This window comes from Lepidochelys kempii, chromosome 3 (genome assembly GCF_965140285.1).
Source record: "Lepidochelys kempii isolate rLepKem1 chromosome 3, rLepKem1.hap1, whole genome shotgun sequence".
Taxonomy (NCBI): Eukaryota; Metazoa; Chordata; order Testudines; family Cheloniidae; genus Lepidochelys; species Lepidochelys kempii.
The window spans coordinates 148,371,194-148,394,651 of NC_136382.1; the positions used below are offsets into that span (position 1 = coordinate 148,371,194).

Sequence of the window (23,458 nt, forward strand, 5' to 3'; positions counted from 1 at the left end):
AGCCATGAGATTTTTTACATGAGCTTAAGAACCACCACCCACTGAACCTAAGTATTTTCTGTAGTAGCAGCTCACATCAGGCATTACGGTCTCCTTGTTTTTCCATATCTCAACAACTGGCCCATAGCTGCCAGGAAGCCCATGATTTGACCTCTATGTTACTCAGCCTCCTTTTTTCACAGGGAGTCAGCGTCAACCGTACTCACCGGGCTGTCACTCTATGAACCTCCTGCTGACAGTCCCAGCCAAGGTACTGTCATCCCTTCTATGATGGACAGACTCACATCACATACGTGTGGGAGCCCTCTGTCTTCCTTCTTCCCCAGACAAAACTATCGTTACTGATATGTCCCTGTTAGGTTAGGGGGCCCATATGGACATCTCGAGAATCCAGGATGCACATCAATTTCCTAGAACTTGGAGCAGTAAGGAAGGCATGTGAATTCTTTCTTCCACTCATTTGCTCTCATCATGTCCTGGTCGTGTCAAACACCACCACCCCTGGTTTCTCTATCAACAAACAAGAGAGAACGAAATCTGCCGCTGTATGTGCAGAAACAGTCAATAGCTGGAACTGGTGCATCAACAATCAGATCACCCTATCCACAGCCTACCTTCCAGGAATGCAGAATGTGCCTGTGAACTCACTCAGCAGACACTTCGTGATCGACCACAAGTGGGAACTTCACAACAAAGTGCTATACAACATTTTAGCGCAATGGAGGAACTCAGCCAGAAACCTATTTGCTTCTCAGACAAACAGCAGGTGCGCCACTACAGCTCCAGAGGAGCCCTCAGTTACCACTCTAGGGCAATGCCCTCCTTCTCTCCTGCTCAGACCAACTGAACTGTGCCTTCCCTCCACTACCACTCCTACCTCAGGTGCTGCACAAAATAGTAGGTCACCACAGTTCTTGATTGCACTTGCCGAGAGGATGAAAGGGCTCCCTGTCTCATCCCAGCATATTTCATCATGGATCACGTCCTGCATCAGAACGTGCCACGGCCTAGCTGAAATTTCAGTCCCGCCATTAACGGCGCACTCCACAAGAGCGCAGGCGTCATCTGCCGCATTCCTTGCGCTGGTCCTTATCCAAGACATATGCAAGGCAGCAACGTGGTCTTCCATCCACACGTTTATGTTGCACTACGCCATCACCCAACAGGTGAGGGATGATGCAGCTTTCAGCCGGGCAGTATTGCAATCAGCAACTCAGTGAACTCCGACCCCTCCTCTGTCAAACCTGCTTGGGAGTCACCTATTGGATTGGACGTGAGCAATCACTTGAAGAAAAGACAGTTACCTACATTTCGTAACTGTTGTTCTTTGAGATGTGTTGCTCATATCCATTCCAAATCCCGCCTGCCTACCCTCTGTCAGAGTATTCCGGCAAGAAGGAACTGAGCAGGCAGTGGGTCGGCAGGGACCTATATACACCGCCATAAAGGCGCCACTCCAGGGGGCTCCACAGCTGACCCGACGGGTACCACTAGTGTAAAACCTTCTGACGATCGTGCCCACAGCACACACACACACCTATTGGAATGGACATGAGCAAACACTTAAAGAAGAACTCGAAGCTATGAGGCAGACCTGCCCCTTACAGTATTCCACAAGAATTAAGTCTCCTTAGGCCTACACCTGAAATTTTTAACAATCCATTCACTTACCTGTTTTCTTCCCAAAACCCGCACACATCTGCAGAAGAACATAGACTCCATTCCCTCAACATCCGACAAGCTTTGGCCTTTTACCTGCAAAGAACAAAAACAATCAGGAAGTCCCTTACGCTGCTTATTGCAGTAACAGAGAGAATCAGGTGACAGGCCATCTCCACCCAGAGAAACACCAAATAGATTTCCAGCTGCATTAAACTCTGCTACTAGCTGTTGAACCTGCTTTTACACACACACACACACACACACACACACACACACACACACACACACACACACACACGTAGGGGGTCACTCCATTAGAGCTCAAGCAATGACCATGACATCCCTTCAAGACGAGTCTTTCATAAACATATGTAGAGCAGCCATGTGGAGTTCTGTCCACACATTTGCAACACGCTACATCTTGGTGCAGGACTCAGTGGCGAATGCCTCCTTTGGCATGGCAGTTCTCCACATGATCCTTCCATTGTCCTCCTTGCACCCTCCTCTAAATCAGGTATTACTTGTCAATCACCCACAGTGGAATACAATAGGGATCATGACTCAAAGACGAGGAGGAAGTTACTTACCTGTAACTTGAAGTTCTTTGAGATGTGTGGTCTATCTGTATTCCACTTCCCGCCTTCTTTCCCCTCTGCTTCAGATCTGTCAAATTCACATTGGAGAAGGAACTGGAGATGCAGTCAGTCCGCCCTGCTCTTTATTGCCTCAGACAGAAACATAAAGCAAGTCAGGCACATGCATGGACCAATGGACATTACTTTCAAATTCTCTGACTTCGGGCATATGGTTCATGTGCATAATCCATAGGAGAATACAGATCAGGACCACACCTCAAAGAACCTCCTCATTTTTGTTGGTCAATGTCAATTTCATCATGCACATGCAAATTGACAACAACAAAAAAATGTCCTTCGATAATAATCAAAATTTATAGATAGGCAAAGTAAGAAAAATGCTGCTTCGGAACTTATTAGAGTTTGACTGAAGGATATTTATTTTTTTATATTTTGACATGCAATGTTGACAATTAGTGTTTTAACAGTTATAAAACTTTAATTTTTTGAATCTGTGTCTACTGTCATTAAATGTCTGACCCCACCCAAAAAAATTTCCTCTGACTGCAAAAATTCACAGATAAAAATGGAAATGTTTAAAATCCATAATTTTGTGCACATGTGAAAATGTATATAGATAAAAATAGAAAAAAAGCTTAAAATAAATATTATTAGCTGCTGAAATTAGAAAAGAATAAAAATTAAACTCTGCCAAACCTATTTAGAAGTGAGTATTAATAATAATTGTTTGTTAACAGCCTGGACTGAATTCAAACTAGTGATCTAGCAGTGAATGACTCTTTAAACCATTACTGATTCCCTATAATATCCACTCCGCTGTTTTCTTTTCCATTAAATGTGTATTCATTAAAAAGCTTTTGACCCTCCCTAATATAGTTCTGCCTAATCTGAAGTTAATACAATTTTTCACTTTTTCATACATGTTCTACCATTGATGGATGATAGAAGTTAATTCAATGCATCCGGGGGAAATAGTCTTTGTGGAGGAAAATGGCTACATTGACATGTTTAGTTATATTGTAGTTTTATCTACATGTTCTGGTGTATCTGTTTTTGCAGATGTGAACGAATGCAATGAATTGAACAGTAGGATGTCTCTCTGCAAGAACGCCAAGTGCATTAACACAGAGGGTTCGTACAAGTGTTTGTGTCTGCCAGGCTATGTACCTTCAGACAAGCCAAACTACTGCACACCACTGAACTCAGAAATAGACAGTGAACTGGAGTAGAGAAGAATCTACATAACCTAAGCCCATATACTCTGCACTGTATAAAGAAAAGGAAGAAATGTATTTAACTTGAGCTGAGGATGCACCTAATTTAGTGATGACTATATGGAAAACAGCATTAAAATGTGTTTTCTTGAAGGTGAAATGTGATGGGTTGATATTCATCAGCTTCACTGAAATGACAGACCAAATGGACACATTTCTCTATATGGAAGAAAATCAAGTATATAGTGTGTTCATAAGTACAACTCATTGGAATTGGGCAAAACAGTGCTGTTATTTTAAACAGAAGAGGGGGTGGTTGTTTTTGTTTTTACTATTGCTTGATTTAATTGGCATTTAAATAGCAGTGAAAATATTTTATTACTTTTTTCATTTTTTGATTGTGCAGTTCCTTTCCTACCGTTTCTCTTCAAAACTTTTTTCTGAACAGTGCAAATTCTTTTATACAGATTTTTAAGGCCATTTTATAAAAATTGTAACACAGGGTAATGCTCCTCCAGTTCTTTTCTGGACTGGAACATTGGTCACTGACTTTTTTAATTGCCAGTTGTCTGCCCTGTGGAGCAGGCACTGTTTGTTCTCAAATGTTTATACACTTTGGAGAAAAGTCCTCTGTACTCATTTTGTATTCTACATGGTCTTATACTGCACTTAAAATCCTTAGAACCTTTCTTGCCAAGTTTCAAAGCTGCTAATGGACAACCATTGGATTCCTTTTGTACATTAAAACAAAAGATTTGAGCTCATGTCTGTATTGTAATATGTAAATTGAACACAAAAGAGATCTTGTATGATTATCCTAACATATTAAAGCTGTATATTATAACTCAATAAAATCACTTTTTTCCTTTTTCTTTTTTTAGAAAAGAAGCTGTTTATTAATTGTAGATTATCTTATTTCTTTCATGGATGTAGTGATTTTTATTGGCATTTGTTTTTTCATGTTTTACAATGGAGTTAACAAAATTAGGGTACCGCTGTATATCTCACTAACCAATATTCTCATACACTACTGGATTTATTTTACACTAATGTAGTTTTAAGGATTCATCACATTTTTTTCTTCTCTCATATTGCTTTATCAAGGCCAAGACTTTCATTGAAGGAGGTCAGACTAGGTGATCACTATGGTCCCTTCTGACCTTAAAGTCTATGAGTCTTTTGGAGGGTGACTAAAGTTAGACTCCTACAGGGAGATTTTCAAACACAACTAAGGGAATTAGGCTGACTTGAAAGTTGACTTTTTATTGGTTTTGTGTTTCTAGCTCCCTTGGGCACTTTGGAAAATATCCCCACTAAATCCTTAGTTAAGCACCTATGTAAGAGGCTTGATTTTCAAAAGCAACTGCCACTGAAGTCAATGAGACTATTGGCACAACTAAGAGCTGATAATGAGTAATGGTGGTACAGTCTAGACCCAAGTGGACTATGGTGGTAGAAGGGACCTATCCGGAGAATCATAGAATATCAGGGTTGGAAGGGACCTCAGGAGGTCATCTAGTCCCACCCCCTGCTCAAAGCAGGACCAATCCCCAATTAAATCATCCCAGCCAGAGCTTTGTCAAGCCTGACCTTAAAAACTTCTAAGGAAGGAGATTCTACCACCTCCCTAGGTAACGCATTCCAGTGTTTCACCACCCTCCTAGTGAAGAAGTTTTTCCTAATATCCAACCTAAACCTCCCCCACTGCAACTTGAGACCATTACTCCTTGTCCTGTCCTCTTCTACCACTGAGAATAGTCTAGAACCATCCTCTCTGGAACCACCTCTCAGGTAGCTGAAAGCAGCTATCAAATCCCCTCTCATTCTTCTCTTCTGCAGACTAAACAATCCCAGTTCCCTCAGCCTCTCCTCATAAGTCATGTGTTCCAGACCCCTAATCATTTTGTTGCCCTTCGCTGGACTCTCTCCAATTTATCCACTTCCTTCTTGTAGTGTGGGGCCCAAAACTGGACACAATACTCCAGATGAGGCCTCACCAATGTCGAATAGAGGGGAACGATCACGTCCCTCGATCTGCTCGCTATGCCCCTACTTATACATCCCAAAATGCCATTGGCCTTCTTGGCAACAAGGGCACACTGCTGACTCATATCCAGCTTCTCGTCCACTGTCACCCCAAGTCCTTTTCCACAGAACTGCTGCCTGGCCATTCGGTCCCTAGTCTGTAGCTGTGCATTGAGTTCTTCCGTCCTAAGTGCAGGACCCCGCATTTATCCTTATTGAACCTCATCAGATTTCTTTTGGCCCAATCCTCCAATTTGTCTAGGTCCCTCTGTATCCTATCCCTGCCCTCCAGCGTATCAACCACTCCTCCCAGTTTAGTATCATCCGCAAATTTGCTGAGAGTGCAATCCACACCATCCTCCAGATCATTTATGAAGATATTGAACAAAACCGGCCCCAGGACCGACCCCTGGGGCACTCCACTTGACACCGGCTGCCAACTAGAAATGGAGCCATTGATCACTACCCGTTGAGCACGACAATCTAGCCAACTTTCTACCCATCTTATAGTGCATTCATCCAGCCCGTGCTTCTTTAACTTGCTGACAAGAATACTGTGGGAGACCGTGTCAAAAGCTTTGCTAAAGTCAAGAAACAGTACATCCACTGCTTTCCCTTCATCCACAGAACCAGTAATCTCATCATAGAAGGCGATTAGATTAGTCAGGCATGACCTTCCCTTGGTAAATCCATGCTGACTGTTCCTGATCACTTTCCTCTCATGTAAGTGCTTCAGGATTGATTCCTTGAGGACCTGCTCCATGATTTTTCCGGGGACTGAGGTGAGGCTGACTGGCCTGTAGTTCCCAGGATCCTCCTTCTTCCCTTTTTTAAAGATTGGCACTACATTAGCCTTTTTCCAGTCATCTGGGACCTCCCCCGTTCGCCACGAGTTTTCAAAGATAATGGTCAATGGCTCTGCAATCACAGCCGCCAATTCCTTTAGCACTCTCGGATGCAACTCGTCCAGACCCATGGATTTGCACACGTCCAGCTTTTCTAAATAGTCCCTAACCACCTCTTTCTCCACAGAGGGCTGGCCATCTACTCCCCATGTTGTGATGCCCAGCGCAGCAGTCTGGGAGCTGTCCTTGTTAGTGAAGACAGAGGAAAAAAAAGCATTGAGCACATTAGCTTTTTCCACATCCTCTGTCACTAGGTTGCCTCCCTCATTCAGTAAGGGGCCCACACTTTCCTTGGCTTTCTTCTTGTTGCCAACATACCTGAAGAAACCCTTCTTGTTACTCTTGACATCTCTTGCTAGCTGCAGCTCCAGGTGCGATTTGGCCCTCCTGATTTCATTCCTACATGCCGGAGCAATATTTTTATGCTCCTCCCTGGTCATTTGTCCAGTCTTCCACTTCTTGTGAGCTTCTTTTTTATGTTTAAGATCTGCTAGGATTTCACCATTAAGCCAAGCTGGTCGCCTGCCATATTTACTATTCTTTCGACTCATCGGGATGGTCTGTCCCTGTAACCTCAACAGGGATTCCTTGAAATACAGCCAGCTCTCCTGGACTCCTTTCCCCTTCATGTTAGTCCCCCAGGGGATCCTACCCATCCGTTCCCTGAGGGAGTCGAAGTCTGCTTTCCTGAAGTCCAGGGTCCGTATCCTGCTGCTTACCTTTCTTCCCTGTGTCAGGATCCTGAACTCAACCAACTCATGGTCACTGCCTCCCAGATTCCCGTCCACTTTTGCTTCCCCCACTAATTCTTCCCTGTTTGTGAGCAGCTGGTCAAGAAAAGCTCCCCCCCCCCCAGTTGGCTCCTCTAGCACTTGCACCAGGAAATTGTCCCCTACGCTTTCCAAAAACTTCCTGGATTTTCTATGCACCACTGTATTGCTCTCCCAGCAGATATCAGGAAGATTAAAGTCACCCATGAGAACCAGGGCATGCGATCCAGTAGCTTCTGCGAGTTGCCGGAAGAAAGCCTCATCCCCCTGGTCCGGTGGTCTATAGCAGACTCCCACCACTACATCACTCTCGTTGCTCACACTTCTAAACTTGATCCAGAGACACTCAGGTTTTTCTGCAGTTTTGTACCGGAGCTCTGAGCAGTCATACTGCTCCCTTACATACAGTAGGAGAAGTAGTATAATTACAGTATGTCCCTGTTACAACAGAGGCCACAAGCTCCATGTCCTTCATGATAATCAGCTAGAGGAGAAAAATCTTCCTTCTTGTCCTAGTTGAAAATATATGAAAGTGGCATGAAGGATGGAGGAGTCCTGGAGCAACAGCACTCTGTCACAGTTCTCTATGTGGGTATCATTCTCTTCAGACTGATGATGACGGTTCTGGGGTTATGTGTGGACAAAAGAAAAGCACAGAGGAGTTGAAAGAGAGAGAGAGAGAGAGAGGTTTAACAAAGAAGAGAGATGTTTAGCACAAGTGCAGAGAGAAGTAAGATTAAATTAATCAAAATGGACATAAAGGAGGGAAGAAAGACTACAAGAGAAGCTGAAAAAAAGACAATGTCTTGAAGCAAAAAAGATATATAAAAATATTAAAAGATTTTAAATAGGTAATGTAGTGGGTTGGTGGTGATTGCCCACCTCCCCTCTCCCAGTTCCATGGGAGGCCACTCTGCCTCACTACACCCCTATATGTCACCCACTGTGGGGGAATTAAGCGGGGCAACACACAGGGCTGGGGCTCTGGGCAGCAGCCAGGGCACAGCAACAAACAGGAGGCTCAAGCCCTTAGTCAGGGCGAGGCAAGAAGTCCTTAGGGCTCAGGCAGGGGTAGAGCACCTAAATACAGTCTCAGGCAGGATTCACAGAGTCTAGTGTCCTAGCTTGGCGGACTGTAGGATAATGCAGGCCTCCTGGCCTATGGAGCGGGAGTACTGCCACCACAGGAATGGGGTGGCAAGAGGGACGCAGGCCCGCCCAACTCCACTGCATCCCAGTCCATGGCCTTAACAGTGGCAGAGTGGTCCACCACTGGGTCAGCGGGGATCCACCCGCAACACACTGACCTTGTACCAGGCCAGCTCTTAACCAGACTATTGTCTAGTTTTCCTGGGCTACTTCCTACCTCCTCAGGGTGTACCTGGATCCGTAAGGGGTCCTCTGGTTGTCAGGGAGAAGGCCCGCGGGAGTCCCAGCAACTCCTCCATGGCTTGGTCAACAGGTGGCTCCGGCAGCTTTGGCCAGTCCTCAGCTTCGCAGGGGCCAGGGCAGTCTCCCAGGTTGGCAGCAGGCAGGAGACACCTGGCTCCTTTGGCAGCTGCAGCACAACTGAGCTCCCAGGCCTGCCTTTTATACTTCCTATCCCGCCCACTGACTTCCGGTGAGAGGGGTGAGCACAGCCTAGCTCTGCCCACCAGGGCTCAGTCAGTGGTCCCTCCCCCTCTGGGTCCATGGGAGGCCACTCCACCTCACTACAGGTAATCAAAGAAATGCAGGAGTGGAAGAGACCTAGATAGGTCATCTACTCCAGTCCCTTGCATGCAAGGCAGGGTTAAGTATTATCTAGACCAGTGGAACTCAAACTTTTTAAACTCATGCCCCCCCCCCAGAGGGGCTGCCCCACAGATTGAAGACCTCTGATCTAGACCATCTCTGACAGGTGTTTGTCTAACCTGATCTTAAAAACCTTCAATGACAAAGATTCCACAAGCTCCCTTAATAATTTGTTCCACTTCCTTACAATAGGAAGTTTTCCCGAATGTCTAACCTAAACCACCTTTCCTGCAATTTAAGCCCATTACTTCTTTTCCTGTCCTCAGTAGTAAAGGAGAACAAGTATCACCTTCCTCTTTACAGCAACCTTTTCCATACTTGAAGACTGTTATGTTCCTCTTCAGTCTTCTCTTTTCCAGACTAAACAAACCCATTTTTTTCAATCTTTCCTCGTATACCCTAGCTTGGGTCAAGTCCAGTACTGCCCCTATGAACTCTATCCTCTGGATGGGAGACAGAGTCAATTTCGCTTCATTTAGGACTAGACCCAGGCTCTCAAAGGTAGCTCTGATAAATGTGACCTGAATTTCCACCTGGGTCCTGGAGCAGCCTTTGCTCAGCCAGTTGTCGAGGTATGGAAACATCTGTATCTGGTGCCTCTGCAAGAACGCGGCGATGACTGCCATGCACTTGGTGAACACTCGAGGTGCTGCTGACAGACTGAACGGGAGGACAGTAAATTGGTAATGGGTACCGTTGACCACAAACCTGAGATACTTCGTGTGGGGCTGAGTGATTGTGATGTGAAAATAAGCTTCCTTCAAGTCAAGGGTGGCATACTCATCTCCTGGATCTAGTGAGGGGACGATGGAGGCCAAGGAAACCATGCGGAACGTGAGTTTCTTTATGAACTTGTTGAGCTCTCGCAAGTCCGGGATAGGCCTGAGGCTGCCTTTGGCTTTCGGTATAAGGAAATACCGGGAATAGAAACCCTCGCCCCTGTGTTCCAGAGGAACCTCCTCCACTGCCCCTAGCGATAAGAGCAACTGCACCTCCTGGATGAGGAGTTGCTTGTGAGAGGGGTCCCTGAAGAGGGACGGGGAAGGGGGATGGAAGAGCGGGAGGGCACAGAATTGGATGGAGTATCCCCTTTCTACTGTGGGGAGCACCCAGTGGTCCGAAGTGATATGGGACCATGCATGGTAGAAAGGGGATAGTCGGCAGGAAAAGGTAAGGCAGGGTAGATCCAGTCTCTGATCTGGTGCGCCATCCTCAATTGCACCTTCAAAAGGCCAGTTTAGGGCCAGAGGGCAGCTTGGGTTGGCCAGAGCCCTGGCCTGAGGATGGGTGTTCCCTCCTCCTGCCACTCCTGTTCCTCCTCCGGGAACTCTCCTGATGATTCTGCTGATGGAATCTCGGAGGAGGTTACAGTCGGAAGCGTCTCCGCTGTGTGGTGGGAGTGTGCAGCCCAACGACTTGAGGGTGGCTCATGAGTCTTTCAGGCTGTGCAGCCTCTTGTCTGTCTTTTCAGAAAAAAGGGTCACACCTTCAAATGGGTGTCCAATGGGAGGAGCTCCATTAATATGGCCATTGCTGCACAGGTGTTATAAGAGTACCTGCTGACGACGGCCTGTTGGTTGCGATACAGAGCTGCAGACCCCCTATGGAATAGACCTTTCTCCCAACAAGGTCTAGATGCTTAGCCTCCCTGTTTTTAGGGGAGGGCCCTTGGAAGCTCTGTCTCTCACGCTGGTTAGCAGCATCCACAACAAGAGAGTGGGGGTGGGTGAGAGTATAAACGTTTGAACCCTCTCGAGGTCACAAAATAACACCTCTTGTTACGCTTGGCAGTGGGCAGCAAGGAAGCTGGGGTCTGCCACAGGGTCTTGGTGGTGTCCACAATGGTTTTAATGAGTGGAAGGGCAATACTGGAAGGTCCTGAGGGGGTGAGGATGTCCACCATGGGATCAGCCTCCTCGACTACCTCCTCGGCCTTAATGCCCAGACCCTGAGCAGCCCTGCGCAGCAACTGGTGCAGCACCCTGTTGTCCTCAAACGCTGAGACTACGGCTGTACCTGCCAATGCTTCATCAGGTGACGAAGAAGAGGAAGTGCTTATATGGAGCGGATGCTCCCTGCCATCCGCCCCCGGGGGTCCCCAGACTTGCGGCAGCATTGGTGCCAGTGGTGCGCTCGACAGTGTTGGCGCCGTCATCAGTACGATGGGAGGAACCATCAAAGGAGCTGTTGCCGATCTTCTCGTCTCTGCCGACGAAGATGGAGGGTTTGTCGCTGGCATCAGCGCCAGGGTCGTCAGTGCCCGTGCCATAGTCGACATTGACAATGGTGCTGGCGTGGAAGTCGGGCGTGTCATCGGTGCCAAGGACACTGTCAAGGGCGGTGCCAAATCTGGTGCAGGAGTCGACGACGGTGCGCTGTCAGAGGTGTTGGTGCATGGGCAGGCGCCGAGGGAAGATGCGTAGCCGATGGCGAGGTCAAGGTAGTTGAGGTCACAGAAGACGCTGCAGAGCGGTGACCTTGGTTCTCTCCCTGTCCTTGGTGAAAGGCCCAGGGGTTCAGAAGGGCCACTGTGGTGGGTTCTGCCACTGCAGAGGCCATGCCTGGGGCTCCCTCCTGTCTCACCCAGTCCTCGATCTGCAGCTCCTGCTTCTCCTGGAGCGATAGGAGTCGGACTCTAACTCCGAGGTCTCCAAGACTGAAAACCACTGAGGAGCCAAGCCCCAATGCCTTCAGCATCAAGAGCTCAGGGAGCTAGGCTCTCTGCCCGAGTGGGCTGGGGAGGGAGAGCACCTGGACATCATAGCCAGCTTCCCTCTTGACTGCACTGAGGGGCGGGGTGGGTCTGCCAGCGGTGGAGGTTCTTCCTTCCTTGGGGGTGAGAACAGCGCCATAAGCTGTAGCTGCTGTGTAGGGTCCAGCAACTGAGGGGGGCCCAGACTCAACTGCCTCTTCTGGGCAGGAGTCGACGCGGCCCGGTAGGGGATCCAGAGCTGTGGCCCACCTGGGATCTCACTTCTCTGGACTGAGCCGGAGGTGAGCGGCTGTCTGACTTCTTTTTCTTCTGAGGCACCAGCGAATGGGATCGGTGCCTGTTCTCAGCTGGGCCTTGTGAGGTGCCGTGTCAGTGCTGAGCGTCCCGGGACGAGTCCTCTCTCGAGCTTGACGACGGTGCCGGGGTGCTCCTCGTTGAGGACGAAGCATTAGGGGCCGGATCCCCAGAGTCTGGGTCGGAGTGGGGGCGTAGGGCTGCCTCCATGAGGATCACCTTAAGCCACTGTTCCCTTTCTTTAAGAGTTCTAGGGCGGAACTCAAGGCAGATCTTACAGTGATCCTTTTGGTGGCCCTTCCCTCGGCACTGTAAACACGACGAGTGTGGGTCACTCTTTGGCATGCGTGTTGCGCAGGCCACACACTTTTTAAACCCCGGGGACCGTGGCATACCACGGCTCAGGGAAGGTGGGATGCAGGAGAAACCCACAACAATTCTGTACTAAGAACTCTAATACTAAGAACGGATATTAAGGTAACTACATACAGTTCCTATAGAACACGCTTGCTAAGCAAGGGCTAAAGAAAGTTCCACCCAACCGTCACTGGTGATAAGAAGGAACTGAAGGGGTGGTGGGTCGGCAGGGCTCTATATTGAGCGCCATAAAGGCACAACTCCAGGGGCGCCCAGGCTGGCCCAAAGGATGCTTCTAGGGGAAAAATCTTCTGGACACCATGCACATGTGCGCACACATACCTGATTGGAATGGACATGAACAAGCACTTGAAGAACAAACACTGACTGGTGGGACCACACCATTATGTAGTTATGGGATGTTGAGCAGTGGCTGCAGAACTTTTGCATGCAGAAGGCCACTGTCCAGGAACTTCTGCAGAGTTTTCCCCAGCCCTGAAGTGCAGCAATGCTAAAATGAGACCTGCCCTGACAGTGGAGAAGCAAGAGATGATCACTGTGTGGAAGCTTGCAATGCCAGCCTGCTACTGGTCAATAGGAAATCAATTTGGAGTTGATAAATCTACCATGGGAGCTGTTGTGATCCAAGTGTGCAAGACCATTAATACTTCTGCTAAGAAGGATAGTGACTCTGGGTAATATGCAGGACATAATGGGTGGTTTTGCTGCGAAGGGGTTCCCTAACTGCAGGGAGCGATAGATGGCATGCATATCCCTATCTTGGCACCAGACCACCTTGCCAGAGAGTACATAATCCAAAAGGAATACGTTTTTATTGTACTGAAAGCATTGATGGATCACATGGGGCGTTTCACTGACATCAGCGTGGTATGGTCAAGAAAGGCGCATGACACGCGCATCTTTAAGAACATGTGTCTGTTCAGAAAGTTGCAAGCAGGGACTTTCTTTCCAGATCAGAGAATAACCACTGATGACGCTGAAATGCCAACAGTACACCATAAGGCGGCTTCCATCAACCTAAATTTGTAATGTAGACCAGGCCTCACCCTCTTTCTCTCTCTGGCACAATGACTCTAAGTATTTATACACAGTGTAGCAGCTTCAACAGAAGAGACTGAGGGAGCTTCACATCAGAATATCCCATAGCTCCCTGGTTGTAGCCCACTCCTGAGAGCTGTGGGAGAACGCTGTTCAAATCCCATCTTCCCCCTCAGGCAAAGGGAGGAACTGAACCTAGGTCTCCCACATCCCAGTGAGTGCTGGGCTAAAAGCTATAAGGCGGGCACTGGTACCATCACAATGAGGAGACACCAGGTGTCTAACTCAGGCTTTGTTGGTCACAGTGTTGTTCATGTGATTTTCTACACAACCTGAGCACTGCAATGCCTAATTCCCTTTGTGGGTCCGGGCTTTGTCCTATGCTCCTGCCTGCCTGCATTGAACCCCAGGTGGTGGCACAGAGGAATTTGGGACAGTGGGCAAGGTTGTTTATCAATTCTTGGACCTGGCAACTGGAGGCCCACTGAATAGCTTTGCAAGGTGGCTCCAGTTTTGCTACAAATTCTCCTGATTCAGAGCCATTGGCTACATTCCAGTTCTCCACACTATTGTATTGCTCTCATGTACTTCTGATGTTGTTAATAGCTCTAAAAATGATACACTCCAGGTGAAATCCCAGCCCCAGTGAAGTCAATGGGAGTTTTGCCACTGACTTTCATGGAGCCAGGATTTCACCCTCCATTCTGGCTCATTTCCTCTTCCTTACTTACACTTACTCTCAAACCTTAGGTGGTCCGCCCAACTAGCAACAGATCACAGAGCAGAAACAAAAAGCAATTGAATACAATGTGCTCATTTCAGCTAATCTAAAGCCAACACTTGTATTTGTACCTGCTGCTGACTTGTTTTTCAGCAGCATGTGAAAATCACTTGGGTTCTAGCTTCTTGCTGGCTCTCTGCCCCCTCTCCCTTCCCTATGAGGCGCTCCAGGTGAAATCATGCTTTCCCCTCTCATTGGAGTCACTTCTTTGATCCAGACAATAATTCAGCCTCAGGTCGCATTTCAGGTCCCCTTCTGTGCTCCACTTCAGATGATTCCTCTCTCGACTCTTCCCCAGCAAACCCCTCCCTCACCTCCAAATCCTTTGTTATCCACATAGGCCCCTCAAACTTTCAATTTCCCTGTACTTTCAATTTCACCATTCCAATCCTCTTGTCTCGCTATAAATCTGCTTTCTCCTCATCCTTTCCAGTCAACTATATTTATGGGGTCACATTTACCTTTGGCTTCAATGGGCTTACACCAGGGTTGAATTTGGTATCAATTAAATAACTATTTTAGCTTCTTAATGCGCCACGGCTTAGCGAGTCCAGTAACTCAAAGTGCCAAGTAATAAATATAAAAATAATGTCAGACGCTAAGCAAAATTCTCAGACCTACCACAGAATAAGTTTAAATGAGCAATTTTTCAAGAATGTGTTGCAGAAATGCTTACCTCACCCAATCCCTTCTAAGTCCCCTGGTGACCATCATCTGAAATGTGAATTAAAATGTACTGTGATCAAGGGCCAAGAAGGCAGAAATAAAGTCAAGCTGAATTTTTAGATGTGGTACATTTTAAAACTTTTTTAAAATGACCTTCAGTTAACCCAGTTTTATCATAGCACCACAAAATAGGATAAACACCAAGGGCCTGACTCTGAGTAATACTGATGTAAATCAGAACTAAGTGTACTGGAGTCAATAATGTTACACTGTTGTAAAACCAGCATGAGATCAGAATCAGTCTCCAAGTGTCATCATCTTCTGTACCAGCTATGGACTAGCTACAGACCTTGCTTATACATACCAGATGTCTTCATTATAAGTTGCTCCAATGCTCTGCCAGGTATGGCTGAGGTTCATTAAAAAAGGAATTTTACATAAAGTGCCATCTAGTGGCAGAACAGTTTGTCATTCCAGTGCATCTTCCTCTTTTACATTCCTATCATTTACAATATTAACATGATCATGCTGACTTTGAGGTTCAGTACAAATCAGTCTGATAATTGTCTCTGAATTGTTCTGATTTTCTAATTATTTGACCCAAATGCATAACAAACTTGGTAATTTGGCTGTCCGTTAGTGGCAATGACTGGCTGTGGTTGGTTTTGAATAGTTTCGGCTTCTTCTTGTTTTGCATCTGCCATCTGTAGTTTGCTCTGTTGATTGTTCTGTTTGAGGAACAAACTGTAGAGGTTGACAATTTCTGTTGATCTCCACACTGTCAGTCTTGAAATCATACCATCTGGGAACTGAATTCTTTTTCTTTACAACAGCTGGAATTGTCCATCCTTTTTCTCCATCCAACATGACGTGAACATAGTCACCAGGTTCTAGACCTGGCAGTTCTCTAACTGAATGATGTCTGTTGTAAAAATGTTCATAAGCAAAAGTGCACTTCAGTTTCTTGATAACTCTGCAATATATGTTGTCCAAGTACATTATTTCTATGTACCTGGGAAAACAGTCCATGACTACTCGGTGGTGATGTCCTCTGAATTCGCATAAATCTGCAGCTTGTTTCTTCCAAGTTCTGTCTTGAGGTGTTGTTATTAAAAGTTCTTAGTGTTGTGTTGGTTTGTTAGTTCTGCAATGTTCAGATGCAGATACTTTATTCTGTATGTCCTTGCTGATACCTGGCCACCACATTGACTGGTTGGCCCATTCATGGCATATAGTTAATCCTTGACATCCTTCATTGATGTGGTTTATGATTTCTCCTCTCATTTTGTGTGGAATTATCATGCCTTTAATCATGACTCCATTTGACTCTGTTAATTGTCCATGCACCTCAAAGTAGTCTCTTGTCACTTCCTTAGTGTCCTTTAGATACTGCCTCTAATGTAACTTGCAATTGCAGGAAGTTCTATGTCTATTGAGGTTGATTTTTGTAGCTGGTGTCATCTGTTTTCTAACCTTGATCTATATGTGTCCATAGCATTTACACATAGGTGCCGACTCTGTGGGTGCTCTGGTGCTGGAGCACCCACGGGGAAAAATTAGTGGATGCTCTGCACCCACCAGCAGCCATGCTCCACTCCCTGCCACCCCACCTCCTCCCCAGAGTCCGTCGCATCCCCACTCCTCCACCTACCTCCCAGCGGTGCCCACTGTTTGGCAGTGCTTAGGACTTTCCGGGGGGGAGGGGAGAAGTGGGGACTCAGCGCGCTCAGGGGAGGAGGCAGAGAAGAGGCGGGGGTGGAATGGGGGCAGGGCAAGGGTGGTGCAGGGGTGTGGCCAAGGGCGGGGTCTAGCACCCACCAGGAACAGTGGACGTTGGCGCCTATGCATCTACATATACCTTTATGTCATCTTTGAGCTCACAGGTAGTGGAGTGCGATGCTGGCCTCTGTGACAGAGTGTCTGCTACTACCAGATTTTTCCCAGGAACATATTTAACAATGTGGTTAAACAACATTAACCTTATCAATAGATGTTGGCATTTCAGTGGTGCTTGATCCAGGTTTTTTCCACTGATGAGGGTTACAGGTGGTTTATGGTCTTTTATCAGTGTAATGAATCCAATCCACATAGATAGCTGTTAAAGCTCTTACATGCTCATATGCTTGCCTGGCACTCCTTTTCAATATGTGCATATCATTTTACTGCTTCTGTAAGTGTGCAGCAGCAAAATACAACTGGCTTCCTCTCAGAGCCATGTTGTTGCAACAATGCACCACCAGGGCCATAGCTGCTTGCATCTGCACTGACCATTGTGGGTTTGTTCACATCGTAGTACTTGAGAACTGGAGCTGTTGAGATCATTTCTTTTGCTTTTTTGAAAGCCATTGATTTTGTCCCCATAGCCACAATGTGTTGGATTTTAACCATTCATCCAATGGTTTTGTCACTGTAGAAAGATCTTATTAGGTATCGACCACCATAATTTACCATCCCCAGTATACACCTCAGTTCTAGTACATTAGTTGATGCACTGAACTCTGAAAATGCTTTTACTTTTTCAGGGCTAGGACTGATTCCATCTTTGTGTATTGTCTGTCCCAAAAACTTAATTTAGGGAATGTGGAAAATCCATTTTTCGTTGTTTAGCTTCAGTCCAGACTGACTGATTAGGCTTAGTACTTGCTGAGGATTTTGTTGTGTTCTTCCACTGAAGATCCAGATATCAGAATATTGTCCATGAAAACAAAAAATCAGTTTGTGTCTGTTAACATTTCTGCCATCTTTCTTTGGAAAATTTCAGATGCACTGTGTGACAGGATCTCCGGGATGCAGCCTGGGACCATGGGACCACTGTGCCCCCTTAACTCTCCAGCCTGGGTTGTCTCACACAATGTTTTGCTAGTGACAAGCAGCAAACCCCTCCAGGCGCTGTGATCACTCAGCACAACAGCATGTGGAGCCCCACACCCAGCTAGATTGCATGAATGCTCCCAGAGCCACTCATGAATCACTTACAGAAAGGAACCAGCCAAATCCCCCCCAAGTCCCAGCCTTGTACCTCAGAAAAATACTGTCTTGCACTGCTCAAGATGAATGGTTCACCACTTCATTTATTAATTGGTTCACCACTTCATCAATGGAAAGTGGATATACACCAGCCTTTGTAAACCAGAGCAGATTTGCCACACACTTCAGACAAACTCACTGGTAAATATAAACACTAGAAGAAGTTTATTAACTACAAAATATAGATTTTAAGTGATATTAAGTGATAGGCAAAAAGTCAGCGTGGTTACCAATATAAAATAAAATATAAGCATGCAGTCTAAACTCTCAACCCTATTAGACTGGGCAACAACTAGATTAAGCCTCACCCCACTAAATATTGCAGTTCATAGTACACATAGTGAGCCCTTGAAACCGGGGCCAGTCTCCTTTCTTGGAGTCTTAAGACTTCTCAGTGTCCTTGTTGCTTGCAGCATAGGTGGGGGTAGGAGAAAGGCCAAACATGGACCCCTCTGTTCTGTTTTATACCCTTAGTCCATGTGCTTGGAGAACACAAGTCCAGGCATGTCTGGTGGGCATTGCTGAGACCCCAGGCGAGGTTGCGCAATTCCCCTCGTGTGGCCTTATGCAGGTGAGTCACTGAATTGTAGCTCCCTTGCTGGACAATGGCTGTTGATGGTTGTTTGACACCCCGCCCGGGCGTTGGTTATTTGCCTTGCTGTTGCCTCTGGGGAGCTCATATCTGGCTGATTCCCCAACTTACAGCATGTTTTAGTGACAACCATAGAACACAATCTCATAACTTCATATGCACTAAAGATATATATAATTAGATAGAATAGTGACTTTCAGCCGATCATAACCTTTTCCCCGATACCTCACGTGGCCTGCTTTATATGCAATATCATAATTTTATATACAGATGAGGAATATGAGGGTCACAGGGTGCTCCCCCAAGGGAGACCCAAAAGGTAATCTTTGAAAGCAAAATTTCCCCAAAGGTGTGACAAATGTAGTCAGTTTAGGACTTTCTCTGGCTAAAGAAATTTGCCAGAATCTGATCAAGACATCCAGCCTGGAGAACACTGTAGCTCCTTTCACTCTGGGAAAGAAGGCACCCAGAGTTGGAAGGATATATTTTTCTCTCACAGCTAGTTCATTAAATCTTTTTAAATCCACAAAGATTCACATTTTTCCATTAGGTCTTTATAACTAGTGTGACAGGGGCTGACCAGGTCATGCCAGAGTGTATTCAGGCCAATTCACATGTGTATTAGATCAAAGCAATTGTAAATGTATGTGTGTTTTGGATGTTTAAACTTCATAAAACTAATGGGATGTTACTTGTATTGTTTTCACTTATTTATTCCTGTCATAATGTAACAGCAACATTTACATGGTAATTATCCTTGCAACTAAATTACCCATCAGAGAAATCTTGTGATATGCTAATGAAGGACTGAAGAATGTTAACAGAAAATACTGATTTCAAAGCAAGTGATCATTGTGTGTGATGATCAAGGTCAAGGACTCTGAATGCATTCCTCGCTATCTGTCATTAAAGAAAAAAACCATGTGGGTACAGACACTGTCAGCTAGCTTTCTGTGTAAAGGAGATATAAAAGATGGATTCAAGGAAAGATCCTTCATTTCTGGACTGTTTGGATTCTAACACGGCAGAATAACTGAACGAGAAGACGGAGATCCCCAGAATAATTCTAGCCCTGGAAAAGACTTTTGGGAAACTGGCAGCATATTACATCATTGCCACTATTTGGAGTTACAAACTGTGATTTACCAATTATATTTTACCTGCTTTAACCTCTCAATAACTCTCATTCTTTTTTTCTTAGCTAATAAACCTATAGTTAGTTTACAATAGAATTGCCTGCCAGCGTTGTCTTTGGTGTAAGATCTGGAGTATCAATTGATCTGGGGTGAGTCACTTGGTCCTTTGGAACTGGGAGCAATCTGATGTGATGTGATTTTTGGTTTTCATAACCTTTTATCACAAAGTTCAGTTTGGGTGGCAAGATAGACTGCAGAGGCTAAGGGGACTGTCTGTGACTCCATGGTAAGATTGGTATAGTGATCCAGGAGTTCACATTTGTTACTGGGTTGGTGAAATCTAATTATAGAACATACCACTAGTCTGGGGTGTCTGCCTTTGTTTTCTGACAGTCTGCTCTGAGACAGGCACTCACAGTTGTGAGCCACTCCAGATAGTATGACAACTGGTACCACTGGGGCACACCATGCTGTTGGCTCAGGGATTTTTCTTGATTACGCCAATCTGCTCCATTCTCTTTAACTCAGTTTCCACTTTATGAAATCATGGGATAGGGATCTTGTGAGGTGTCTGTACACTATATACTTAGTTCAGCATTGTCTCTTAAGGTTATTTGTACTGAGTCTCTTTTCAAAAGTCCAATATCACCACATATTCCATTGAGTTCTTCCACCTTTCTCATTAGGCCCATGATGGCTGCTATTGAGAAGACTGTTGACCTGTGGTCCTTTGATCACCTACATTCTGAATGCACAGCTTTTGTTTTTGTAAGTTGTTATTGTGGTGAACTGGCCCATGTAGTTTCAAATACCTACAAGGATGGGTCAGGTGACTTCAGTTCTGGGTGTAAGGACCCAGGGACTAGAACCCAGCTCTGCAGAACCTGGGGAAACTGATAGTCTCACAGTGCCAACAGGAGGCTAAGCAGCGATACAGCCAGGGAGCAGTGTGGAGAGAAGGTGCCCCAGGAAGTACCATCCAAGAAACTCAGAATGACAGTACCCTGCAGTCCTCTGATTGGCCAAGTGTCCCTACTTAACCCCAGGGGTTGCGCAGGAAGTTGTTTGCGCAGCTACACAGACTTTGGCCTGCTGTAATGCCAGTCTTTGCCTTGTCTCCTGATTTCTGGTCTCTGACTCCAGCTTGATTTCAACTCCAATTCCTGCTTCTTGATTCTAGCCGGGTACTGCCTCTGATCTCCAGTCTCTGACTCCAGCCTGACTGATTCTCGCCTCTTGATTCGTACTTGATGCTATCTCTGACCCCGGCCTGACTCTTACCCTGACTCTTGTTTACAGAACCTGGCCTTGTGATTCCTCCAACTTCTGTCCCTGGTGAGCAGACCTCAGCCCAGCTGTGACCATTAAACAAGACTGCCTATGTCCAAGTCCCTTACACTGGCTGAAGGTTGAAGGTGATTGTAAAGCCCTTCTGAGATGATTGTGATACCAGCTCCTGAGCCAATTTTCAAGTCAATAATCTTGTCATGAATATTCAGTGTCCTCACAAGTGATAGATCCCAGATACAATGGCTCTCTGTAATATGAGTCAACTCCCTGATTGCTCTGATACAGCAAACAGCTGCAAAATGTCCACATTTCATGCAGTTATTACAAGGTGTGCCTCTGGCTGTGGACATACACCATCTCCTGGATATGACTTTTACCCCACCTTATGCATGTAGGGTGGAATTTGTCCCTCTTAGCCTGAAATTTCTCTCTCCCTGCCTCAGGTGTTTTATAGTAATGTCTGTTTACAGTTTCTAAGCTAGTTTTAGGTTTTTCAAGTTTCTCTAGGGTTTGGTGTTTCACCATTTCAGTCTGTTTTGCTATTTGAATAAGTCTGGCAAGGGTTAAAATTCTCTTCAATTGTAGCTGTTGTGAAAAGTTTTTATCTGTATAGTTAACCCAATAACCAGCCTGTCACTAATATTTTCAAGTTTTACATTCCCAAAAAAATCACAATTTTCAGCCAAAGAATGCAGAACGCTTATAAAATATTCAACATTTCCCCCTGATTCTTGAATTCTCTGGTGAAAACACACTCTTTCATAAACCACATTTCTCTGAGGTATGCATCAAAAACGGTCAAAACCCTTTCATAGTCATCTTTGTGACTGTCTTCAGTAAAGTCAAAGGATTTAAAGATACACTCTGCTTGCTTCCCCATAACATAAATTAAAGAAGATACCTCTATATCTAGATACTTCAAGGAGTTTGTTTGCAATGTGAAATCTTACAAAATATTGTTTCCAGTCTGATCATTCTAAAGGTTTGTCAAAGCTGATCTCTGGGTCACTGAAGAGATCATACAGATATGGACTGGCTACAGAGCTTGCTTATACACACCGGATGTGTTCAGAACTAACTATACTATATTACAGATAAAGGATTACAATAATTTCATACATATCCAAAAATGTCAAAGAACAAAGTGAAGAAATGGCAGTATAAGATTATGACAGCATTCTACATAAAAACAAATAAGTATTGCCATATTGGGTCAGACCAATGTTCCAGCTGGACTAGTATCCTGTCTACTAGCAGTGGCCAGAGCCAGATGCTTCAGATCGAATGAACAGAACAGGGGAATTTCTCGTGATCCATTCCATGTCACCCAGTCCCAGCTTCTGGCAGTTGGAGGTTTAGGGACACCCGGAGCATAGGTTGCATTCCTGATCAATAGCCACTGATAGACCTATCCTCCATGAACTTATCTAATTATTTTCAACCCAGTTATCCCTTTGGCCTCAAAACATTCCATGGCAACAAGATCCACAGGATGACTGTGCCCTGTGTGAAGAAGTACTTCCTTTTGTTCATTCTAAGCCTATTCATTTCACCAGGTGTTCCCTAGTTCATGCATTACGCTTTCTCAATACCATTCATGATGTTATAAGAGCGAAATACCTGCAAGCTCCATGGAAACTATTTAAAAACACCAAATTAAATGTATACCCCAAAGCAAAAGACAAAAAAACATTAAGCACCAAAAATGCCACCATGGCTAAAGAGCAGAGTAAAAGAGGCAGTTAGAGGCAGAAAGGTATCCTTTAAAAATGGATGTCAAATCCTACTGAGGAAAGTACAAAGTAGTATAAATTCTGACACGTCAAGGATAAAAGTATAATTAGGCAGGCCAAAAAATAATTTGAAGAGCAACTAACAAAAGACACAAACTAACATCATTTTAAAAATATATCAGAATCAGGAAGCCTGCCAAACAACCAGTGGGGCCGCTGGACACTCAAGGTGCAAAAAGAGCATTCAGGGAAGACAAGGCCGTTGCAGAGAAGTAAATGAATTTTTTAGATCAATCTTCACTAAAGAGGATGTGAAGGAGATTCCCATACCTGAGCCATTCTTTTTAGGTGACAAATCTGAAGAATTGTCCCATATTGAGGTGTCAATAGAAGAACAAATTGATTCATTAAACAATAAGTCACCTGGAACAGAAGAGATTCACCCAAGAGTTGTGCAGGGACTGAAATATGAAATTGCAGAACTACTAACTGTGGTATGTAATCTATTCCTTAAATCTGCCTCTGTACCAGATGAAGACTGGAGAATAGCTAATGTAACCCAATTTTTAAAAAAGGCTTCAGAAGCTATCTTGGCAATTACAGGCTGGTTAGCCTAAATTCAGTACCAGACAAATTGGTCGAAACTCTAGTAAAGGACAGAATTATCAGACACACAATGTGCATGATGTTGGAGAAGAGTCAACATGGCTTTGAGAAGGTCCCTCACCAAAGGTCCCTCTTAAGCAAAGTAAACAGTCATGGACAGAGACTAATGGTGCAATCTTGGCTTCATGGAAGTCAATGGCAAAATCCCAGCTGAGCCAAGATATCACCCCAAGTGTCA

At 45.3% G+C, this 23,458-nt stretch overlaps 1 protein-coding gene across 6 annotated transcripts in view; it reads left to right on the forward strand.

The window, feature by feature from the left end:
• LTBP1 (latent transforming growth factor beta binding protein 1) overlaps window positions 1-4,300 on the forward strand; it is a 375,509-nt gene extending 371,209 nt beyond the window's left edge. For all 6 annotated transcript variants that reach the window (XM_073338422.2, XM_073338423.2, XM_073338424.2 and 3 more), the window contains one exon: window positions 3,318-4,300. In XM_073338422.2, coding sequence (XP_073194523.2) covers window positions 3,318-3,487 — 170 coding nt within the window. In that variant the 3' untranslated portion in view covers window positions 3,488-4,300. The remainder of the gene's footprint in view (window positions 1-3,317) is intronic.
• The last annotated feature ends 19,158 nt before the right edge of the window (window positions 4,301-23,458 follow it).